The sequence below is a fragment of the Quercus lobata genome, chromosome 7, assembly GCF_001633185.2.
Source record: "Quercus lobata isolate SW786 chromosome 7, ValleyOak3.0 Primary Assembly, whole genome shotgun sequence".
NCBI lineage: Eukaryota > Viridiplantae > Streptophyta > Magnoliopsida > Fagales > Fagaceae > Quercus > Quercus lobata.
Window position 1 is genome coordinate 14,593,551 of NC_044910.1, and position 25,350 is coordinate 14,618,900.

Consider the following 25,350-nt stretch of genomic DNA (forward strand, 5'->3'; position numbering starts at 1 on the left):
GGGGTCTAATAGTAATATTATTATAAAATAATTCAATTTCATTCCCTATGGCTTCGTTTAAGAGGAGGGAATGTGTAACACCCCAACCTAATTGCCTAATTAATTTTATGGGTTTATATGTATGTTATTACCTTAATTACTTTTAAGTGCATGAAATTTTGATTTTGTGATATTATAAAACATATATGCTCTTTTAATGTTATGGATATAACTTTATGAAGGTAAGGATATATATATATATATATATATATATGTGTGTGTGTGTGTGTAAAGTGATATTATTTTTGTAGAAAGTGTGAGTGTGAATGCAAGAAAGTTGAAAAAGTGGGTGGTGAGATTTTTTTCTAAGCATCACACATATCCCACCCCAATAGTCCACATCTCTTATCTTCTTTTGTGCCCCAAAAGTCTTCTCATTTATCCTATTTTCTTGGCTGCATCAGACCAGAAAGTCCAGCCCTCTTTCTCTACTCCTTTTTCTTTGTTCTTGTTTTTCTTCTCTCTTTGCTCTTACACAGCAACCCTCCCTTTCTCACCAAAACAATTTATCCCTCTCTAAAGAAGAAATTAAAAGGTTAACACTAAAATTTCAGTTTCAAAGTTTGTGGGTAAGTACTCAAAACTTCATTTGTTTATTTCTATTTCTTTATCCTCTATCCTGATTTTAGAGGTTGAACTATGATTCTGTTTTAGTGATTTGAAAGTTTGATGATATTGTGATCAATTGAATGCTTATTAACATATTTTAATATGTATAGTATGAGTATAAAAATGCCTAAATGAAATTAAGGCTTATTGCATTGGATGTGTGTGGACAACCCATTTGTATTTTACAAATGGAGCATACGCTGCTGAAATGAGTAGTGAACAACATATACTACACCTGACTTTGTGGATTTAATTCTCAAGTTAGGGAGTATGTTTTGAACTATAATTTAATACGGTCATCATTTGGTATGTTTGGAGCATATATAAATTTTATGAATTGTTTTCTCTATAGTTTGGGTGCATAATGTGTTTGATGATTATATCATATGCTTTGGGGAACTTTATGTGATGGGAATTAAGATTTTCTTGAGTTTGAGAATTAGGCTGTGATTGAGGTATAAGTTTATATATTAGGAAGAGTTTGTCCGTAATAAGTTTTGGTTTTTTATATAGGTGGCAAGAATAAGAACACGAACACTTGAGCTCTTCTTGTACAATCTCTCGTGCCTTCTGTTTTCAGGTGAGGGACTTGTGACATGTGTTTTTGATAAAGATAAAGGTTATTTCGAAAAGTATTATGCATTAAAGTTTTTTATTAGAAATATTATATATAAGCATGATTTAAGTAAAATATATGTTCGTGGGTTGTTCAATCTTATATATATGATAATTTTAGCATATTAATGCTATTATTTATATTACGAACATAATATTTAAGAATGAAGTAGATATGCTATTATGGTGAAACATTTATGTAAAAGCAAAATTATCAGAAAAATACAATTTTCGGTTATTCCATTGTTATGATCTAAACTCAGCCAGTAGGGGTTATAGTACTGGTATTTCCATGGAGATTCTGATTGGCCATTAAAAGTGGGATTGGTTTTGCTGTACCCGCCCTTGTTGGTAACAGCCAACTTGTGGAGGATGTCAACCTACCCCTATGGTTGAAAATATGTATTATGATATGATTCCAAAATTACCTAGCATTGTGGGGAATGCTGGATGCCTAGCACTCTATGCTGGAAGCCTTCCAAAGTTGTGACAGACTTATAATTGGATTAACTAATATATATTATAAATGAGCTATTAAGCTATTTGGAAATTATAAGAAAAGCATGATAATAAGAAAGGTATATTGAATATGTTATAAATCTGATAAGAAATTATGATAAAGTATTAGATAGTCTATTCAAAGATAAGATTATTGAATTATATTTAAGTTCCTTATTATGTCATTTTATTTATTATATGAAATGAAAATGAAGTATTCTCATCTAAAAGCTCTTAAGTGATTTTAAGAATAATATGAATAGTATGAGGGCTATTTTATCAAATCTAGCATATTCATAAAATATTTGATTTACATGCATTCTTATTAAAGGCCCATGGAGTTTTAAAACCTTACTGGGTTTCGAAACTCACCCTATTATATTTCAGTGCACAAGTTCTTCCTGGAAGGAGCGAGAATATTAGAGGTGGCAAGGATTCTGTATTTTCTCGTTTGTTAGAATGTAGAGTTTTGTTGTATAGCAGTTAGCTCTTTTGTTGTATAAGAGGAATCAAGATGTACTTGATCCTTTGAGCACAGATGTAATTCAGTACCTTAGTTTGTTTTGAACTCCAATTGTATGTCTTTGGGGTTAGATTTGTAATAAGAGTTTTGCTAAACGTTTAGCTATATAATATTTACACGTATACCTTAAGTTTCAGCCAGGTGGTAATTTTCCGAGTTTAAAGGAAATGAAATTTTAAGGTTTCCATCGTTTTTGTATATTATAGCTTTTATGCAAGAAAATAAGCAAGAAGTCAAGAAACAATTTTTGATAAGTACCTTCAGTTTAGATTGGTTCGTGTTAGTATTGAGGTAAACTTGATATTAACATGCCGGTTATGCTCTAAACTCTGAAGTACAGGTTTGGGTCATGACAGAATGGAATGGAATGAAAATGAATGAAAAGAATCATTTTAGAATATTTTTCCATTCCCTTATTTGAGAGTTTTAATGGAGAGAATGGAAAGCTCATTCCCTTATGTGAGAGTTTAAATGGGAGGAAATGACATGGGTAGAAGAGAACACTCATTCCTTTCTATTCCTTTAGGTTTCGTTTAGGAAGAGGAAATTGAATGGAATAAAATGAATATTTTTAGAATATTCTTTCCTCTCCTTATTTGGGAGTTTTAACGGAGAGAATGGAAGGTCTATTTCTTTATTTGAGAGTTTAAGTGGGAGAAAATAGAATGGGTAGGAGGGAACACTCATTCCTTTCTATTTCCTTAAAATCTCAAATTTTTATTCCCCCTAAAATTGGGAGGAATGAGAGGGAATGAAATTAGATTTAATTATTTTTTTACTAAAACTCTCAAAATACCCCAATATATTCAATCATTTATTTTAAAATAGGGGTCTAATAGTAATATTGTCATAAAATGATTCCATTCCATTTCCTCCATGTTACTCTTAAACAAGATTACTTACATTCCATTCATTTTTATTCATTTCCATTCCTTTATTTTAAAACATCTAATTAAGGTTATTTAATTCCATTCCATTATTTTCCATTCATTTCCCTTACTTAAATACATTTCATTCCATTCTATTCCCTTATAATCATTCTATTTCATTTTCTTATGAATTTCTAAACGGACCCTTAGGCTCCGTTTAGAAGTTCATAAGGGAAGTGAATGGAATGATCATAAGGGAATAGAAAAGAATGTAATGTATTTAAGTAAGGGAAAAGAATGGAATGAAATATAATTAAGTAACCTTGATTAGATGTTTTAAAATAAAGGAATGAAAATGAATGGAATGTAAGTAATCTTGTTTGGAAGCAACATGGGGGGAATGAAATGAAATCATTTTATGACAATATTACTATTAGGCCCCCATTTTAAAACAAAGAGTTGAATATACAAGGGTATTTTGGGAGTTTTAGTAAAAAAATCATTAAATTTAATTTCATTCCCTCCAATTCCTCCTAATTTCGGGGGATGAAAATTTGAGATTTTAAGGAAACGGGAAAGGAATGAGTGTTCCCTCCTATCCATTTAATTTCCTACTACTTAAACTCCCAAACAAGGGAGTGGGCTTTTCATTCTCTTCATTAAAACTCCTAAATAAGGGAAGAGAAGAATATTCTAAAATGATTATTTTCATTCATTTCCATTTTATTCTCCCATTCCAAACGAAGCCTTAAAATCTCAAATTTTCATTCCCCCCAAAATTGGGAGGAATGAGAGGAAATTGAATTAAATTTAATAATTTTTTTACTAAAACTCTCAAAATATCCCTATATATTCAACTCTTTATTTTAAAATAAAAGTTTAATAGTAATATTATCATAAAATGATTCCATTCCATTCCTTCTATGTTGCTCCCAAATAAGATTATTTACATTCCATTCATTTTTATTCATTTCCATTCATTTATTTTAAAACATTCAATCAAGGTTACTTAATTCCAATCAATTCTTTTCCATTTCTTCCTCTTACTTGAATACATTTCATTCAATTCCATTCATTTCCATTCCCTTATGATCATTCCATTCCATTTCATTCCCTTATGAATTCTCAAACAGAGTCTATATGTTACTCCTAAACAAGATTACTTACATTCCATTTATTTTTATTCATTTATTTTAAAACATCTAATCAATATTACTCAATTCCATTCCATTATATTCTTTTCCATTCCTTTTTCTTATTTAAATATATTCCATTTCTTTTTATTATCTTATGATTATTTCATTCTATTCAATTCCTTTCTCTTATGAACTTTTAAACGAAGCCTGAAAGTTAAAAATAACATGATTAAATTGATTGTTACTAAATTTAAGCACCAAATTCACAATGATCCCAAAAGGTAAGGATTGAGAACATATTTTTACCACACAAAAAAAAAAAAAAAACATTTGTAGAGTAGTGCGCAGCATAAGTTTAACCGTGGAGCTAATTCACACGTGATTGGTTGAGACTTGAGAGTTAAGGTCAAACAAAGTCTCAGTCAACAGCAATTCTTTCTGACTCTTCTTCTGTATATTTAATTTTTTAGTACTTCTCTCCGTCTCAGTTGAACTATTTACGCCAAGGTAAAAAACATAAGTGATGATCCCCTATCTCTACTCACATACTAAACCAATGTAAAACGCTGCCACATAAGCATCAAACTAATCAAAGACAACAGTATCATAGTCTCAGACACACCTGATTCCCTCTTCATCCCAAGACGACCAAACACGAAAAGTCGAAAACTAAAAGAGTGCATTGTGTTTGGGAAAGTAAAAAATAAAAAGTCATTGTAATAAGAAGCTCCCCAACTTCTCAGAATTCATACTCTCCAATCTCCAAAAATTCCATGTCAGGTAAACAAAATAAAATCTTCCCTTTCCAAGTTCTAAGCTTTCTCTATGTTTGATTTAGATCTGTCTTATTTCTTATGCATTTTTTTTGCCTTTGATCTATGGTAGCATCTTCCACTTTATATTTTAATTTTTTTACTATTTTCTGTTCACTCTTCTGATCTCTTTTTTCACAACCCATCATTTAAAATAAAATTTTTAAAAATTTATACTTGTTGGGTTTCGTTTTTTTTTTTTTCTTTTTAATTACTGGGAAATTGGGTAAAAGGAAATAAACAGAAATTTGGGCTGTTGATTCTGTTTCTAATGACCTTGCATGTTCACTTCAACTTTAGCTCACATGCTTTCTTTTTGGTTTGAGGGTTTATGCAAGTGTTTTGGATAATTTTAATCTCTGCCCTAGAAATTTCAATGTTTTTAGCTCAGATTCTTTTAGTTTTTCTGACTTCATTTCTGCTTCCATGTTGCAGCAATTTACTTATGTTGACCAAAATCTTGGCCTGGATGTGAAGTTTGAATCTTTTAAGTGATTCTGTGAAGATCTTCTGCTTCTACTGTAAAGTATTCTGTTACTGAAACGTTTATGTTTTTTGTTTTGTAAGAATATGTTGGTGTTGTAGTTTTATTAAAAGTAAATGTTGTGTTGATTGGTTGGTGTTGTAAAGAGGAGAAGAAGAAGTAGATTATGTATAGAAATTTGTGTTAGGGGAGTTGGTGTTTGGGAAAGATTGTTTTTTTTGTTGTCTGGAAGTGTATTGATGGAAGACTCTACTCCTGTTTCTGGGTCATTTGATAAGTCTAGGGTAATGAATGTGAGGCCCTTGCGGTGTCTTGTTCCTATATTCGGATCAGCATCAGCACCTAATTTTCCTTCGTTTCCAAATCCCCAAGGTGGTGCGCCCTTTGTTTGTGTTTCACCATCTGGTCCTTTCCCACCTGGGGCTGCCTCATTTTACCCCTTTTTTGCTACACCAGAGCCTCAAAGGCCGCCTGTACCAAATCGAAATGCACCAATATCAAATGCGGTACCAATCACTTCATTTAGGACACCGCAGACTCAGTATGCAGGAGACGAGAATGGTGAGACAGGCTCTTCAAGAAGGGTTACTAGAAGTCGTGCTCTGTCACGACACCAAAGTGGGGATGTGCAGGACGATGGGCAGTATTCGAGTAGTTTTAGCATGCACGATTCAGATGATACCGGAAAGGCAGGGAGGTCAAAGAGTAGTAGTAGGTCACAGAGGAGGACTAGGGCTCGCCAGGACATCAATATTGCCTCAACTGAAATTGACATAGATTCAGTAATTGAAAATCTTCTTGCATCTTCTAATATTGCAGCATTTGACATGATCCGGCGAGCTGAAGCTGACAAGGAGTCGGTTGGATGCTTACTCATGATATATGATTTTATCCGAAGAAAGATTAACCAAATTGAAGAGTCGAAGGATGCAGTTCCAGGAGTAACAAGACGACCTGATTTAAGAGCGGGTGCAATTTTGATGAATAAAGGGATTCGGACAAATATCAAGAAGAGAGTTGGAGCTGTGCCTGGTGTTGAAGTTGGGGATTGTTTCTTTTTCAGGATGGAGTTGTGCTTGATTGGATTGCACGCACCATGTATGGCTGGCATTGATTACATGGGTCTGAAGGTCAGTCAAAGTGAAGAGCCCTTAGCAGTCAGCATTGTTTCATCTGGAGGATATGAGGATGATAATATGGAGGATGGGGGTGTGTTAATTTATAGTGGCCAAGGTGGGAATCACTTCCGGAAAGATAAAGAAGTAATGGATCAGAAGCTTGAAAGAGGTAACCTTGCTTTGGAGAAAAGCTTGCACCGGGGTAATGAGATTAGAGTGATTCGGGGCTTTAAGGATTTTGCAAATCCAACCGGGAAGGTATATGTCTATGATGGTCTTTACAAAATCCAGGAGTCATGGGTAGATAAAGGAAAGTCAGGTCGCAATGTATTTAAGTATAAACTTGTCAGGTTACCTGGCCAGCCTGAAGCGTTCTTGACCTGGAAATTAATTCAGCAATGGAAGGATGGAGTTAATTCTAGGGTCGGGGTTATATTGCCTGATCTTACTTCTGGGGCTGAAAGTGCACCTGTTTCTCTAGTAAATGATGTTGATGATGAGAAGGGCCCTGCATATTTCACCTATTTTCCTGGTCTCAAGAATGAAAAACCAGTTGATCCAATAGAACCTTGTACTGGCTGTAATTGTGTTGGTGGATGTCTCCCTGGTAGCAACTGCTCTTGCATTAAGAAAAATGAAGGTTACCTCCCTTATAATGCAAATTCAGTTCTTGTGAACCAAAAGTCATTGCTATATGAGTGTGGTCCTTCTTGTCAGTGTCCTTCTAATTGCCGGAACCGAATATCACAAAGTGGTCTGAGAGTTCGTTTGGAAGTGTTTAAAACTAAGGATAGAGGCTGGGGTCTAAGGTCCTGGGATCCCCTTCGTGCTGGAGCTTTTATATGTGAATATGCAGGGGAAGTTATTGCCAGCGATAAGCTGGAGGAGCTTGGAAGTGAAAATGAAGATGATTACATTTTCGATGCAACCCGCACTTATCCACTTTTTGAACTGCCAGGTGATTCTAATGAGGCCCCAAAGATCCCACATCCCCTAATCATAAGTGCAAAAAATGCTGGGAATGTAGGTCGTTTTATGAATCACAGCTGCTCTCCAAATGTATCCTGGCAGCCAATTTTACGTGAAAATAAAAATGAATCTGATCTCCATGTTACATTTCATGCGGTTAGACACATTCCTCCAATGACAGAGTTGACATATGATTATGGGGCAGTACCGCCTGAAAAAGCAGACCAGAGGAAGAAAAAATGCCTTTGTGGGTCGGTAAAGTGCAAAGGTTATTTTTATTAATGGTTTATCAATGGGCATCTGGCAAAGAGGATGGTCCTTGCTAACTTAATCTTCTTAAAAAGGTTAGAGGTCTTCACTTTCCAAATACTCATTGCTTACCCTGAGATAAGATGTTTTTGTTTGTTTGTTTAATTTTTTCCTATTGAATAATTCAAATACTCAATAATCAGTGGATTATGCAAAATATTTAAACATGCACCATGAAAAGTATTACAAAATTCTGGAATAAGGCAAGAGTTAAATAGTCTACATTCACAACTATTTAGTAAGGAGTTCACACAAAGTAGTCAAAGTTGTCCTCCCCACCCCCCAAAATACCTCATGGACCAAATTTTGTTAAATAATTATTGCTGGATTTGATGATTTAGCCTGGGTTTTTACCCATTGGAAGACATGATACAGTAATATTGCATATTTTGTTTGTTTAATATAGACGTGGTAACCTGCCCTTGAACCAGCAACTTTTGCACATAGCAAGACTTTCCTTGTCTCTTTAATCCAGTGTTGTCCAAATCTTTCATAGTGATCTTTTTTTACAACCAGTAAAATCAACAGCTTGGAGGTGTGCACATAGATTATGCTTATCTAGAGACTAGCAAAAGAAATTCTGAGGAATAGTCATTGTTTACTGCTCTATAAATTCTTGGGCTACTCATGTCCAATGTTCTTAAATATGTCTGAAGCATGACTGCTGAGCATGTCTAGGGGTGAGACATAATCATTTGGAGTTGCAAGCAGGCAGGGCATAGGCCTCATCTTGTGCTGGGGTTATAGTAATGTATAAAATACCTAAATAAGCATGTGCATTTCCATACTCAGGAGAAGTGGCACAACATATCAACCTAGAAAATATTATTATTATTTTTTTATAACTCCTGTTATCTATGGTGTGTGTGTGTGTGTGTGTATATAGAAGTATGACTTTTGGTTGATCTCAAAATTTTTGCTACATAAGCTTTTGAGTCCTTACAATTTTCTACGTCAGTGTCTAATGTATATTTTTAATTGAATTTATATTCTATTTTATATTTAAACTCTCAATTAGAATCTTGTCACATCTTATTTTCTTTAAATGATATAATAGATAGTTCCAACCATACAATAAATCTTGTCCATGTGCCATCCAAAAAGTAACAGTCCATGTGAGATTGCTGGACCGTGTTTGAACTTTGAAGTCTTCCTACTGGTTGGGTCCTCCTCTCCTAAACAGGTCACTCACACACCCTTAGTTATCCTTTTCTCATCTTTTGTCCCTCAGCCACCATGGCAGGAACAACTTTGAGCTCCTCCTCCTCCTCCTCACCCTTAGGTTCTAACAAAAATCTTCAACTTTAACTTATGCACTGGAAGTGACAATCTAATGATATATTCTCTCCTGGGTGTCATGGGTTTGATCTAAAGATTTGAACTTGGTCTGTTACTAATGACCTTGAGATGAAAATAAAAACAGAACAAAGAGAAACCTATCTGGGCTTTCATCTACTAAGGCACAGGTTTTTAAACCAAGCCAAAGAAAATTGTTATATTTGCCAGAAATTTCAAAACCAGGGGGTCTATGTGCATTTTACCCTTTTATGTCTTTTAGGTAGTTTACACACGGACCCAGTGTGCTTTGAACACACGAACTCACCCTCCATTCCATTATAATGGGAGAAGGAAGTGCAGTTGAGCTATAGGTCATTGGTGCTGGTCATTATTTCATTAGGCTGATTGTTATGTTGGATCATACTGTATGGTTCATCTGTCTGTTGTAAATTGTTGCATTTAATTTTAAATTCATTTAATCATCCACCACATAACTTTCTCGTTAATTTTGTTAAGATTTAGGTTTTAGACTTTTAGTATGGTTGACTAGTAAAATAATATTTTGTCAAGATGTTAAATAACTTTGGCTTTTCTCAGAAAGCAAGGGGGAAAAAAACCTGTCAGTGATAATAAAATCATTCATTGTAGATCGGTTTGATTTTTTATTTATTTATTCATTTTTTGGGTGTTTAAAGTTTTGGTGCACTGTAAGTATTGCTACACTGTATGCCTGAAAATTTAAATTTAAATGTTTAAGGTTGCTTGGTACTGTTTCTGTTTTCACATTTTTTGGAAACATATGCATGTTTGGTAAAAGAAAACAAAAAAATGGTGTCAATTAGAAACTTCTGAGAAACAAACAATAAGAGGAGATCGATAAGTATTGCTACTCTGTATGCCTGAAAATTTAAATTAAATGTTTAAGGTTGCTTGATACTGTTTCTGTTTTCACAATTTTTGGAAACATATACATGTTTGACAAAATTAAACAAAAAAAGGGTGTCAAACTGTCAAATAGAAACTTCTGAGAAACAAACAATAAAAAGAGATTGGTAAAAGGATGAATACACAGACACTCAGCCACAATGGTTACCAATGACTTAGTTTAGGCTTCCAGTTTGTCTACATCAGATAGGTATTAAACTAATGAAAACATCAGACTCCTAAAGCTGTCATAGAGACAATGATCTAATGGCACATTGGTTGCTTGCTTGACATGGCAGCACTATATTGGCTGTGTCAATGAAAACATTTACGACATATATCCTCTCAAAATCAGGGAAACCCATTCAACATTGACCCCCCATGGCACTGCATAACGAGTATAATTAGGTTGATTCATTAGCAGGTGTAGATCTAGAATTTTTGCTTTTACATTCACTTGTTGCTGTCCAACCCTTGGCTGCAATCTGTATTTGAAATTTAAATGAAGCAATGTAAGCAAACCACCTACAAATATTGTAAAAAACCTGAAATCACTATTTATCAAATCATAAATCTCATATGGGTCATGTTAACGGGTGCCCGCAATTGTTAATAAACTATATTAGAAAAGTTTTAAAACCACTTTCATGGGAAATATAAAAAGATGTCAAAAAAATTAATTGCTTTATCATTTTCTCATAAAATGTTTCTAAAAATAGTTCCTAAACCAATGCCCTAAGGGCATTGGTTAACATTTCCCATCTTTCTTATATTAGTGTGTTTGCAGTAAACACAATTTTCTGTATCATGTCATCATGCAACTCTATTGGGTTAGAACTAGTAATGTGATTTCTATCATTTCAGTCATAAAAAAGGAAAGAAGAACCAGTAAGGTGATAAAAGTATATGTCATATTGATGTTAATAAAAGAAAACTCTGTTATAAATCTGAAGGTTTGTAATATTTAAAATTTCTGAATATTTTGGCTTGCTGAAAATATATTCTCACAGTGGCATATCCTCTTGTTCTGTTTCTCAGTTGACCTGTGGTTGATAGCGGGAATGAGATTCAAGGTGACTCAGGAATGCTGGACGCATTATTTTGAGATGTACCTTTGTCTGGCATGCAAGAATGCCAAAATTTTCCCAACTATGTTGTAGTGAATGAGGACACCAAAGATCTCTTCTCAGAATATGTATGTACTACTATTTGCAAGTTGTAAACTTTACAAGCAGAGCTGTGGTGTTATTTAGTTTAGCGGCCTCCATCTCTGCCCTTTTCTTTTCTAGTCAAACTAGTTTTTCCATAAGATTTCCTCATAATCAAGGTGTACACTTGTATGTGGTTGAGACTTGAGGATTGTCTCATGCACCCATTCTCAACAAGCATTCCAATTTTATTATTGATGGAGGCTATACATGCTCCAAGTATATTTTATAATACAAAATCTTTTCTCCTACAGGGGAAAGGATAAAAATACTCACTTTTATGGGGTCTGAAAGAGGTCATGGCAGGTAGCCTTATGTCAATATTTATTCCAGTAAGCAAAAATAAAAATGAATGACTTAATGGGTTAGGATTGTGTAATTAGTTTTTATTATTGGATTAATATTTTGAAAATTCTTCACCAACTTTCTCTCTTTGCAAGGCATGTGAGAGTAATTATTATTGCATTGCGCTTAGTCAGGGTAAAAACTTGTAAAACCAATCGGAGATTTCTCTAGGCAAGTAATAATTAGAGAGAGAGAGAGATGTATTGTGTATATATCTGATGCATAAGATATTTCTCAGTGGATTGAAGGAGTTACTGGACATCTTATTGGTTTTAGCCTTTTGGTGCGCCAACTCTTTGCTACAGGTGTGATTGTGCGAATGGAAAAGGAGTTACAGAATAAATTGAGAAAGTACTTCATCCCTCAAGTTATTGCTATAATTGTCAATTTTTGTATTTCATTTCAAAATTCAAGGCAGGACTCAGGAGATGATGTAATGACTTGATTGCAAAAATGATTTTGTAAAAATAATGTTTAAAATTATTTGTTTTTTTTTTCTAAATGATTTATCGGGGGCTCATGGCTGACCACTAGCCGAATTGTTAACTAAGGACTTAATTGGCCCAATTAAAGATTTGCCAAGTTAATTAAAAATCCATTCAATTTCCATCTCATCTATGATTAACGAACCATTTTTTTTTTTTTCGGCAACTAAATAAATCCATAACTCACTCTCCTCTCACTTTCCCTCATTTTCCTTTGTTTTTTCTCAGCAACTAAACAAAATCAATCTCATCTCCTGAACTTCAAGATTAAATATTACCTAAGCCACTCTTTCAATATTGTAATCAAGAAAATCACTGCCCCTCATTTTCCTTTATTTCATGGCAACCTAACAAGTCTAAATTGGTTACTACAAATTCTACATCAACCACCTTGGCGTTATTGGCGTGAAGTCTTTGCCTACCACAAGTTTCTTTTGTTTTTTTTTTGAATCTAAAAGTTTTCTGCACAAAACAGGGTTAGAGAATGAACTAAAATGGGGTTGGATTTAAAAATTTTCAAATGATGGTTTTTTGTTCTTTTGTTTTTCTTTCAAGGAATCACTGCGGTGAGTGGAGAGCCACATTGTTCCTTGTCTTGGTTGAATTGAAAATATCAATGGCTCGTTTGTTTGTAGGCTATAAGGGGTGGTCCCTACAAATATAAATAATGTGGTGATACGCCTTTGTTTCTTGTGGTCCAGTAATTTTTATTTTTATTTTTAAATAAGATAGAAATTCTACTCTAATTTAATTTAAGTGTATATGTGTATGAAATTTTCTCTTGGAAACTGGCCCTTGTTCTCTACACCCCACAAACACTTATACTTTACAAATACTTATATTTGTAAAATGACCATTGCATCAAGAGTGTGCAATGGTAGTAATTATTTTTTGATTTTTATAAATATTTGGTTGCTGAGAGAAAATAAAAGAATATGGGGAAAAGTGGAGGAGACAGTAAAAAAGGAGGAGTGAATGATGTGGAAGCTAAGTTGGAATTTTAACCGACATACCAAGATCTAATTGAACCAATTAAGTCACATTGCATGTGATATGAACCCCCGAAAGGAAATCATAAACAACATATAAATTCCTTTAATAAAATTAGCATAATCTTCCTTTCAAAAAAATATTAACATTATATATATATATTTTAAAGATTTCCTTTGACCTCTTCAAAAAAAAGAAAAAAAAAAAAGATTTCCTTTGACTAACCACTAGCCATGGTTGGTCAATCTTGTTTTGAGTTAGATTTGATTGTTCAACCTTTATTTCTTATTTTCAACATACATCTTTTGTCCCTCAAGGCCTCAAGCGTTTTTTTTTTTTTTTTTTTTTCCTTCTCATATTTCTACTTTCTATCCCATTTTTTATTTTTTTTGTCTTCAATTAATTCTTTGGTAGTAAGGGTTGAGTAATTCTTAGGTATTTTTGAAACATGGAGAATGATGTTTCATTCTCTCATATTTATGATGGATTTATTTATTAAATTCATGGTGGAGTCTATCATGAATGTGAGAGGAGAGAGTACAATTTCTTCATACTCCAGGAATATCTAAAAATTTTCTTAGTGTCAAACTCTTTTGGAGTTCACACTTTATTTTGATGTGCATTTCTTAGCATTTAGTGTGATAGAAAAAGTAATTCAATTTTTTTTTCTTCTTGTGTTCAACGGAAAAAATAAGTCCAATCAAGTGGAAATTGTCTTTTACTTTTAAAGAGCATAAAACATTGTTTTATTTAGAATGTTAAATTTGAAAAAAAAACCATCACAAATAGACTCAAACCCACTAAAAGCTCTCAATAATAAATATTCTCCCTTCACTTCTTCTTTCTCCTGCATACTGATCTTTGACTAACTGTTGACTTTTTTGCCAAATGACATTTTCTATTTAAACTATTTGTTTCCCAACATACCCTTATTTTTTGGGCAGGTTCTAAATAGTAAATATGGTGTCTATTCTCCATTTTAAGGTTTCCAAATGACCCAAAAATAAGAAATTGTTTTCTTATTTGTAGAATCTATAAAAAAAATCTGTTCTCGAATAAAATGAAAATCAGATTCTTTGTGTTTTTGTTCATGCTTGAAACATGGGATTAGAGGTGATGGCTAACGCTAAAATGTTATTACCATAGTATCGGAACTTGATGAAGGGACATCCCTAAATCTTTGAAAAGCATGCAAAGCCAAAAGAGTTTGACAGCTGAGGAGGCAAAGGCACAATATTCAACCTCTGTAGAATATCAATTGTAGGGTCTCTGATTTTCAATCCAAACCCAAAATGTATGGGATGTTGGCTCAATGAGCCCAATACAATAAATTTGTAGAGAATGGGTTGAAGAACTATGCCCTAATGAATTGAATAACGAATAGATTTAATTTGAACGACTGTAGAACACAAATAAGAGATTTGATCTTAATATATTTTCAGTCCCAGGAGGTCCTCCTTCTATAACTTAATCACAATTGGATACAAAGATAATTTTGATTGCTACAGTCTTTTCTTTTCTCTTTCTTCCCATCTCTCCTTCATGAAGAGTCCTTCACATTATATATTCTCTTTTGGACCATCTTCATCCTACACCTGTTGATCATCCGAACTCTTACTTGAGTACCTGTCCCATCAGACATCTTCTTTGGTTTTTTGTGAGTTGTGGTAGCCAAGGTAGCACTGTTCAGAGGTCTTCTTCACATAAATGCAGCCAGAAAAGTAGCTGCAGTGTATTTAATGCAGTGGTGGCAACTTTCCCTTAGATATTTTTAGGTTTCCTTCCTTCTCGTATGTTTATGAGGCATGTCTCTATCATTGGAGCTTCTTGGAGGATTACGCTAACTAATGGAGTACATATTGTGAACTATATTCATCATATCCGAGGTAGAGTTCCTCCTCAGACAATCTTTCACTTGTTCCTCACCTTTGAGACTTTAATTGGGAACATTTAACAACTATTTGCTTCTCCTCGAACCTATTAATGTCCTCGGACAAGGCCCAAGGCCCAATATACTATCTTGGATCCTCGCCTTTACATATACAAACTATGGGTTGTTTATTAATTAACCATGTAATTGGATTATGGCCAGGGAAAAACCCCAAGGTGATTGGAGAAATTCATTTATGAGTAAAAGAGAAACCCATGATTGAATTTTCCTCTTAAATACCTTAGCATTTGTCTGATATTAGCTAGATAGTGTATTAGTGGGGCAGTTCATCAAGGCATAAACGGGCAAACTTGATTCACTACAAATGAGAGATCAAGGCTGGTGAACCTAGGTATTGTAATTTGTGAAGTACCTACAATACTTCTATAAGCATTTGGATCAGGTAGAGGATGATCATTCAAGTTGTAGGAGAACATGAGGTGGTGCAAGGTTTTGAATTTAGCATGTTGTGTCTTCATAGTTGTTGAGAACTCTTTTTTCACTGCTTCATGGCACAATTTTAATGGCACAATTTTATTGGACAATCATTGCCGTATCAACATTATTTTACATTGGGTTAAATTCCTTTTAAAGCCTAAGAAAGCTCATATTCTATCCAACTACACAAATTGGGCTCATGGCCCATAAAGTCTTCACTTCATGGGACTGGCTCACAGTCCACATTTTCTTCAAATCACATAATGGGTTCACAACTTGCAATATTTCTTGACTTCACGGATTGGGTCTAATGTTGTTATTTTCTCTATATCACGAATTGGGCTTGTGATCTACCATTTTTTCTCACTTTACGGAACGGGCCCAAAGCTCAAATTCCACTGCTTCACAGAATAGGTTCAAAGCCCGAATCTTGCTATTGTATGAAGTAGGCTTACGGTACATGTTCCACTTGCATCATGGATTGGGCTCAAGCCTCTATATATATAATGAATCAAGGTCCATGGCCATGATTGTATATATATAATGAATCAAGGTCCATGGCCATGATTGTGGCAAAGTTGTAGAAAAGTTTGTGACACTAGACTTACTCTTATATTATCTCATACCTCATTGAATATGCTTCCTCGGTAAAAGCTCATTTTGAAACAAAACGGGTTTGAAGGGAAATGCTCAAATGCCCATTAACATCTCTTGAAGACCCAATTCTTAATGGGCAAAATAAAAGACTTAAGCACACAGATCAACTACTTTAATACTGTGCTAATTTGTTAATCGTTCTAAAATTGTGAAAGTTGTCTAAAAAACTTAAGCACATAGATAACTAGTATGTAACCCGTGCTTATGCACAGGACGGAAATACTGAATTGTTGTGGTGCTATTAATCTTAGCTTGGGTTATAAAACATATAGGATATTAGTTCAACTAGGACATTTGAAGATTCTAAAATAATTTTTTCTTGCAATTTTCATGATATTGGTTACGCTAAATTTCTCATTACACTGCTATATGTATATAATTTTGAAAATCATTATTAGATACTACATATACAATCACTATCCATAAAATTCCACTAAATACAACACAAAATAAAATAATAAATTATTCTAATAGTATTTCATAAATTGAATGGGGATAGATGCATGGTATCATTCAGCTCAATTACAATTTGTTACGTTCAAAATCCTAACATACAAAATATTTGAATAGAAACAGTATAAAAAATATACTCATTAGTTCAGAGAAAAAATAACAGCAAAAATTTAAACAATTTAATTTGTATGGAAAGCTAACAAAAACAAAATTTAATTTTGAATCTAATTAAATTTTCTCTAAGTATTGGTTATATAATTAGGTTTTTTATGGTTTATTTATATTGAAATCCTCGTTTTCTTCATTGAATTAACTCACTTGGCCCAAAAATTAAAAAAAAAAAACTTATATTAGATGAGACACGTGACACAAAATTAAACTCTAATTGAATTCTAATTTTTACACTAAATTAACTAACTTGGAACCAAAATTTAAAAATTTAGATTAGATGAGACATGTGGCGTAAAATTAGACTCTAATTTAATTATAATTTAAACTCTAATTGAATTTTTTCTCAGATTTACCTATTAATATATATATATATATACATATATATATATATATAGATATATAGATTTGTTAATCATTCTAAAATTGTAAGCTTACCACAAATTTAATAAATTTAATTATTATTCTAACTGGCATAACTCATTTGCAATTTTTTTAATCAATGATTTTTGAGGTAAAATTCTTAAAACAAACCAACATATAAAATACATAAATCAACTTATTTTATACATTTGTTAAGGTGGTAAATTATGATTGATGTTACATCACTTTCAAATAAATTTATCACTAATATCACTTTTATTGTACACTAATTATAACTTTTTTTTTTCTTAGTAAAAAAAGATAAGATTATTTGTGTCACCAATACCAACTTTATTAAAAAATAGAAAAAAAGAAACTGAAAAGCTTGCTATTTGAACCACACCTCTCCCTCTGCACTATCGATCTAAAAACAAACTTGTATACCAATTATAGCTTTTTTCTTGGAAAAAAACAGTTAGTACAAAACTATTTGCGTCATCAACACTAATTTTATTTAAAAAAAAAAAAACAAAAAAAAAAGCTAGCATCTTTAAGTTAGAAAGTGAACACCTTTAAGTTAGAATACTATCATATATGTATTCAGCCAAAAAAAAGAAAAAGAAAAGAAAAAAAGAATACTATTGTATATGTAAAAAATAAATAAATAAATAAATAAAAAAACTAGCAACCCTTTGCGATTTGATAAGTGGAATTTACCATGAATGTGAAAGGAAGGAACATTATTTTCCGTGCTCCTGGAATATTTAAGTATTATTATATGATTTTAACCACCTAAAATAAACTTTTTTTTTTATTAAATCCTAAAAAAAGACTTATAACAAAAAAAAAAAAAAATCACATTTTTTATTATTATTTTTACTTTAAAAAATGGTTTTGCCCCGAAAAAGCCGGGAAGATATGGAAAATCGTTACATGACGACCCTGACAGCAAGCTTTGTCTGTTTGAGAGGGAGAGAGAGAGAGAGAAAGAGAGGGGAGCAGCTGTTGTTCTTTTTTTTTTTTGTTTCAGAAAATTAAGAGCGAGAGACATAGAGATACGTGAAAAAAAAGAAAATGAATGAATGAATTCAGACAAAAACCAAATATATATATATTTTGAAATCACATTCATTCATTGCATGTAAATCTCTCATGTCATTCGCTTGCTTAATTTTGCTTTTTAACCCATCATCATGCATGGTTGAATTAATTCATGGGTTCTTTGCATGAAGAAACGAAAACAAAAATGAGTAGAAACAAAATCCACAGCTTGGCCTCTCCCTCAAAACCCAACTCCATTCCCAATTCTAAATCCAACCCCTACAGGCTCTACCAAGTTTGGAAGGGTAACAATGTAATCATCTCTCTCTCTCTCTCTCTCAAAATGTCTGCTTTATTTGTTTTTATCAATGGTTTTTTTTTAATATATAATTCCTTGTTTTGTTTATATGGGGTTCAAGAATTATGTGGCATTTGTTTTGTTTCATTCATTATGAGTATTATTTTTATTGATGATGAATTATTTATTGTCATTTACCTTCTTGGCTGATGATGTATTCTTTATAATTTAATCCCTATACAACAAGAGCCAAATGGGAAATTCATATTTATTATTGCCATTTCAGTTTTCCTTTTTATCAAGACATGACATTTGTATATGTGCTTAGTTTGTTAAGTTTTATGCTTTGTTTAATGAGGGAAGATCTGTGCAATTAAATTCAAAATCTATCAATGGCCATTGTTTTGTTGAGTTTATGCCTTGTTCAATAAAAAGTTTTTGTTAATTTTTTATGCTTTTATTAAATATCTTTTTTTGATCAAATGAGAAACACAATGGCTTGGGTTTTTTCATTAACTTACCCAAATAGATACCTATTGATTAAAGAGGAATGACTTCCGTGAGGCGATTTTTTTTTTTCACCTTTAATCTTTAATGGTAATATTTGGTGGTTGTTCATCTACTGATAATAATAATAAAAAACAACTCTGTTGATGTGTAATTAAATTTGAAAATTTTAATCTGATCATGAAACAGAAGTCCAATTTCCTTTTTCTAACTATTATTTCAGTATATGCTTTGTTTTATACCCAGACAGAAATTCTACCTGAAGAGAAGTATTTCTCTAAGTATCTGTTTGATATATCCTGTTCATTAGCAATTGATTACTACATTCATTTATGTAATGAAATTCTAGTGTATTTATTGGTTGCTTATCTCCATAAGAAAACTGTAATAATACTTGTAGTACATGGTTTGAGAGTTTATACATATATTATAAGTGGAAAGAAAATGATGCATCTCATTTACCAATTAGATCAAGTTATGTGATAGATTTGAAAGTTGTTGGACTAATTAAGTTTTTTTGTCTTGCCTTCTTCTAAGTACAGGCTTCTCTCTCCCTCTCTGTAGTATTCTATCTCTATAGGATATTTTTGTCACTTTAAGGGGGTTCCATTCACTTGTATATATTGTTTCTTGTATGACAGTTTGGTAGAGCTTACATTTTGATTCTTAATTATTATATGGCTATCTCAGTAGGGTGAATATATGACATTTGATTAGGATTAAGCTAATTTACATTATGTTATCATATTTCCTAACACTAATGAAGCACCTTTGCTTTCATGTCAGAAATTTTTGTTTGGCGGGAGAGTAATCTTTGGTCATGATGCAACATCACTATTTTTAACTACATTTCTAATTGGAGGTCCTGCAATAACATTCTGCATAAGAACGATTTGTTTAATGATCAAAGAAGATGATCCTCCACTTAAATATCCTGTACTGATCGGTGGATTGGTTCTCACTGTTTTGGTTAGTAAATTTGATGCTTTACTTTGTAGGTTTGGGGTTTTAAATGATGCTTGATCTGACCTCTAATGGTTTTGTCAGGATTTTACTTTTCTCTTCCTGACATCTGGTAGAGATCCAGGAATAATCCCAAGGAACTCAAAGCCACCTGAATCAGATGAAGCATACACTTACACACCATCTATGGAGTGGATAAATGACAAAGTTGGTGACATAAAATTACCCAGGACAAAGGATGTCACGGTCAATGGTCACACACTAAAAGTGAAATTCTGTGACACTTGCTTGCTTTATCGTCCACCACGTGCTTCTCATTGCTCTATCTGCAATAACTGTGTGCAGAAATTTGATCACCACTGTCCATGGGTGGGTCAATGTATTGGAGCGGTAAGTTACCTGTGGTCACTTTTAATCCTGAAATTTCAGTAAGTTTTTGAAGGACATCATCTAGATTTTAATTAGTATTTTGTTGTTTGTTTGTTTTGTCTTTAAACTGATGTACATTTACTTTCAGAAATAATCTTAGTTGACTGCAGTGCTTATTAAATTACATTCAAATAAGGTTATTTGCTTTTATTTGAAAGTAAGGGTAGGTTAGATACTAAATGAGGACCTCATTTCTATCTTAATTCGGTTAAGGATCTCTCATCATTTTTAGGCAAGCACTTGATGTTTGTGGTGGAATAATAGGCAATTGACATAACTTCCATTGTGGTAAAATAATTGAGATATAGAGTCAAGTGATAAAAACTCTGTTATTAAAGCAAATTAACAGTTGATTGCACTCAATTAAACAATACATTAACTAATTTATAACAAATAATGCAAATATTTGTAAATAAGTTTGACTGTTTATCCTATAATTACTATGTTTGACTAAATATTGTTAATTGATTCTGAATTTTTCTTTAAACTTTTGTTTTGTATAATCAAGGAATGAATGTGTAAGATTATCTTTTGCATAACAGGCCTGTTGATTTCGATCCTCATAAATAAGCCCCATTTGATGTGCTTCCATACGGAAACATGAATTTTGTGCATTGTAAAGTTCAGAGTTCAGAACAGCCCTGCCCCCTTTCTCCCCTCCCCACCCCCCCTCCTCACACCAAAAAAAAAAAAAAAAGACATAAAATTATGGTTGGGTAACATAAGAAAGAAGATATTGAAAATGCTTCTAGAAACTCAATTTTTCTTCTTGAAAGTTCTTTGTATAAACAGATTCTGTGATGCTATTGCCTGGACTATGCTTTCTAAGGGAAGTACTCTTAATAAATGGTGGCTGTTCATGCTTCACTCATCCAATATAATTCATCCCTTTAACATAATTCTTCCTGATTTCTTATTCCAATGATCTCACTTGACATGAAGCTGGAATTTTGATTCTCTCTTATTAAGAACATTCCTGTATTTGTTTTTTGCTTTAAACTGATCAGCCTTTTCCTCATTGATGTGGTTGCAGCGTAACTATCCATTCTTCATAATGTTTATATTGTCATCAACCCTCTTGTGTATATATGTGTTTGCGTTTTCCATGGTCGACATTCTTCAGCAAAAACGCACTTTGTGGACTGCAGTGTCACATAATATACTATCAGTAATCCTCCTACTATATTGCTTCATAGCTGTCTGGTTTGTTGGTGGGCTCACCCTCTTCCATTTTTATCTGATTTGCACCAACCAGGTGACCTTCTTGCTCTTCATTTATATTATCTTTATTTGTTTGAATTAACTATTAGAATTACAGTATCAAATTGGTGTTCCTTTCTTTCTGATGAAGACAGATCTTATAGGTTTCTTCTGTAGGTTTGCATGGTTAATAGTGTATTTTAGGGTCTTGATACAAGGAGATTTGATAGTTATTCTAGGATTTGGATATATGGAGGGAAGAAGAAAAAGAAGCTGGAAAGTGAGAGAAAGATTTGTCCTTCACCAGAAAGAAAGGAAAACATAAGAGAAGCCATGAAAGTTCAAACTGCTTTTTAGGGTGGTTGAATTTGAAATACAGTAGGGCAGATCATCCTGCAGTGCCATTATAATTTATATCAGCACTAATCATCAACATGCCAGGTTAATCAGTGGCTGTTATGTCATTAACTGAAACACTTTCAGTTATGGCACCTCAGGGAAGATCACTGTATGTTTTTAGTGTTCTCATTTCACCCATTTTTATGATTACCTTGAGATGTCAAGCATCACCATCTGCTGCCTCTATGGATAGAGCTACACTCTTCAGGCTTGTCTGGTTTTGCATTTGTAGGGGTAAAAAACTATTGACATTTACTTACGTTCATTCACATACAATAATTTAATGTTTAGGACTTTTGGACTGTTTTTTTAGGACTAAAATCTCTCTAGCAGTGTGAATGGATGCATGTATTTTTGTTTGTGTGCTGTGTCTTTCTACCTAGTCACATAATGATATGCTATTACTCATTGTACCCTGTCTGTACATTGAATTTGTACATTTTTTCTTATATTCTTACTGCTGTATTATGGCATGTGCTTTTTCACAGACAACTTATGAGAATTTTCGGTACCACTACGATAAGAAGGAAAACCCATTTACTAAAGGGATAATAGGGAACATTAAAGACGGATTCTTTTCTAAGCTCCCACCTTCATTGATAAATTTCCGAGCCTGGGTGTCTGAAAATGGGTATCCAGCACAGGTATCTGTCAGTTCAGATCTTGATGGAGGCTGCAATAGCTCCAAAGAGATATTTGATATCGAAAAGGGAAATAAGCCTGGCGAGGATGGTGATGCCTCGGTTCCTTATATTTTACAGAATTTGGATTACACTGGTATTGATGATAATTTGAAGAGTCAGATGGAAGACGGAGATACTGGATCTGATCCAAATTCCAAAGCTTCTGGTCAAGAACCGAGTCATTCACGTTGGACTTCCACTGTTGGAGGTATAACTATTGATGAGATGTCTCAGTAGCTTCCATTGGAACATCACTGATTATTCTGAGATAAAGGTAGAACTTCCTCTTGTTTGTTTTATACTACGTATAGAACTATATGTTTGTGCTTTAATTAGATGTGTACTTTTGCATGAAGAATATGATAGAAAGAATAATGTAATACAGTAAGAATACTAAGCAATGGTTGATCTACAATTTGCTTCTTGAAAAACGTGGTCATCTTGACTTCTCATACAAGCTAGATAAAACTCAGATATTAAAATTATCAATTGGCCAAAGGAAGAACACATAATTCTGCCTTTTATTTTAAATCTCAAGTACAAAAATGATGCTATACTGCTTTAAACAGAATATATATATATATATATATAAATTTTTTTTTTTCATTGAAACCTGAAATGATAAGAGCCTCATCTTATTCTCAAATTAAATTTAGATGTCTGTGACAATGAATATTCATTATATTGACTTTGGAGTAAGTGTTCGGTTTTGTACTCCTTTCATCTCTATGATCTGTGAAACCTCTACTATTTAAGGAGAGGCCTGTATTGATGTCATTCCATCCTGGTCAATAACATCAAGGGAAGAATCAAGGGCTTGCTCAGATGCCTGTAGAGCTGTGCAGGCATGCCCTCCAAATGTGTTATATTGGGCTTGTGAGGAGACCAGATTTATCAACAGTGGGTCTTGTCTCTGCTTTTCGGGCCTCTTCCTTTGTTTCTGAGTGCCTCAGATACAAAATTTTCTGCTAGCAATTTGCACCCTGAACTGATAGCACGTGAAACTGAAATTCTTCCGATCTAAGTTTAACTAGAAGTAGGCACACATGATTTAGGTGCATAACACATCTTTAATGTAGTTCCAGATATTTCTTGAAGAAGTTAATGAAGTTTCAGGTACATAGGAGGATGGGGGAAAGGGGAATGAGACGTGTCTTGGGGTGTTCAAGTTATGAGAGTAACAAATTTGAAAGAAATATTTGGTTGATGCAGATTGTATAAGAGTGCATGATAAATCCAAGGAAGAAGTTTCTATTGAAGAGACTATTTTTTTGCTCTTTTTTATTTTTATTTTTATTTCCTTTTCTATCCATTAAAAGCTACTTTTGGGTGAGAGATCAACTTTATTAGGTGAGATGCTGATAGAGCATTGTAGATTTGTATATAACATTGATATGGTTATGTTAGGTACTATGTATGCTAATGCTATGTAAAGATAGAATAAACTTAAATATTACTAAAATATTGCCTGGAACAACTGGCCAGTGACCTACTGAGTAAAAAAAAAAAACGAGAAGGACCTGCTTTGTCAATCTGACCTTTATAAGTAGAAATTATTGACAATTTCTGTTTATGGATGGCCTTACCGTGGCTTTCTTTTTTCTACACAGGTTGGACTGCTAGCTCATGTTCTAATCAGCACTTGCATTTCAGATCATATTAGTTGATGGATTAAAAAGCTGGTTTGCCGATGATTGATACTAAAATGAAAGGTTGGTCATGTAGATGTAATGTACTCTGTAAATTTTAAAAAAACAAAAAGAAGCAAGCATTTGATTTAAGTCATTCTTCTGTCTAACATATCCAAAAGCTGTTTTCACTAGTGAAAATAGTTGGGGGAAAAAATCAATGCTTGTAAATTAGCATTTCCACTGCATACTAGCGATGCAGACATAAGAATGAAGTTTCGATCTTGTGAGATGTTTATTGGACTGTTTTATTTAATTTTCTTGTTTCATGTTTCTATCTATGTTTTTATTTATTTATTTTCTAATGAATGGTGATTTAAATTTTTCCTAATTTTAGATTTTGTAAAGCAATTTGTGGCAAATTGGAAAACCATTTTGGATTCACTATTGGTGGCAAATGTTTATCAGCTTAGTTTGAAGAAAAGAAATGACAATTAATATTTTCTTTCTATTATTTTCTCCCGTCTCTCCAAAATATCCTTGGATGTGGTTTAGTAGATAGGATAGGAGGCATATGAGCATGCTGCAACTGCTAGAGATTGCAATTTCAAGTGCTTATTTGCTGAAGAGTCTAGATATATGATTCTTTAACTAAAACCCATCTACCAGATGCGTTCAACTTCCAGATCCAAATGTTGGGAACAATATGAGTAGCAACCAAGAATATGAAAACCTTGGATTCTTCACAAAAAAACATGTACATTATGTTTTGGCCATCATGAGACAATTTTATTTTTTTGACAGGAATCGTAAGACACTTTGTACTTGAATCATGTTGAACTCCAACGACATAAACTATAATCACTATTTTACCAAAAAGATTAAAAAACAAATGTCAAATTGATGTTCTCAAGTGGTTTCGGTATAGCCTTAATTAAGAGGATTTTGGCAACACAATAACAATAAAGAACATAATGCAAAT

General features: G+C 33.0%; 2 protein-coding genes and 1 long non-coding RNA gene across 3 annotated transcripts; all 3 read left to right on the forward strand.

Annotated features, from left to right (window-relative positions):
- The first annotated feature begins 416 nt into the window (after nucleotides 1-416).
- LOC115953825 lies at nucleotides 417-2,420 on the forward strand. Its single transcript, XR_004083787.1, has 2 exons — nucleotides 417-608; nucleotides 1,162-2,420. It is a non-coding gene; the product is annotated as an uncharacterized LOC115953825 (long non-coding RNA).
- Nucleotides 2,421-4,958: 2,538 nt separating this feature from the next.
- Nucleotides 4,959-11,585, forward strand: LOC115952730 (histone-lysine N-methyltransferase, H3 lysine-9 specific SUVH1-like). Its single transcript, XM_031069952.1, has 3 exons — nucleotides 4,959-5,069; nucleotides 5,537-8,016; nucleotides 11,222-11,585. Exon 2 carries the CDS (start codon nucleotides 5,825-5,827, stop codon nucleotides 7,952-7,954), a length of 2,130 nt encoding a protein of 709 aa, XP_030925812.1. The 5' UTR covers nucleotides 4,959-5,069; nucleotides 5,537-5,824; the 3' UTR covers nucleotides 7,955-8,016; nucleotides 11,222-11,585.
- A 6,612-nt stretch (nucleotides 11,586-18,197) lies between these two features.
- On the forward strand, nucleotides 18,198-24,692 carry LOC115953540 (probable protein S-acyltransferase 1). The gene is made up of 6 exons (XM_031071258.1): nucleotides 18,198-18,574; nucleotides 19,853-20,035; nucleotides 20,114-20,419; nucleotides 21,492-21,713; nucleotides 22,546-23,014; nucleotides 24,351-24,692. Exons 1-5 carry the CDS (start codon nucleotides 18,434-18,436, stop codon nucleotides 22,975-22,977), a joined length of 1,284 nt encoding a protein of 427 aa, XP_030927118.1. The 5' UTR covers nucleotides 18,198-18,433; the 3' UTR covers nucleotides 22,978-23,014; nucleotides 24,351-24,692.
- The last annotated feature ends 658 nt before the right edge of the window (nucleotides 24,693-25,350 follow it).

Coding starts and splice junctions, on each gene's coding strand:
- LOC115952730 (XM_031069952.1), top strand. CDS start 5,825: ATGGAAGACTCTACTCCTGTTTCTGGGTCATTTGATAAGTCTAGGGTA.
- LOC115953540 (XM_031071258.1), top strand. CDS start 18,434: ATGGGTTCTTTGCATGAAGAAACGAAAACAAAAATGAGTAGAAACAAA. Junction 18,575..19,852: donor AAGTTTGGAAGGGTAACAAT/GTAATCATCTCT, acceptor CTTTCATGTCAG/AAATTTTTGTTTGGCGGGAG. Junction 21,714..22,545: donor ATCTGATTTGCACCAACCAG/GTGACCTTCTTG, acceptor GCTTTTTCACAG/ACAACTTATGAGAATTTTCG.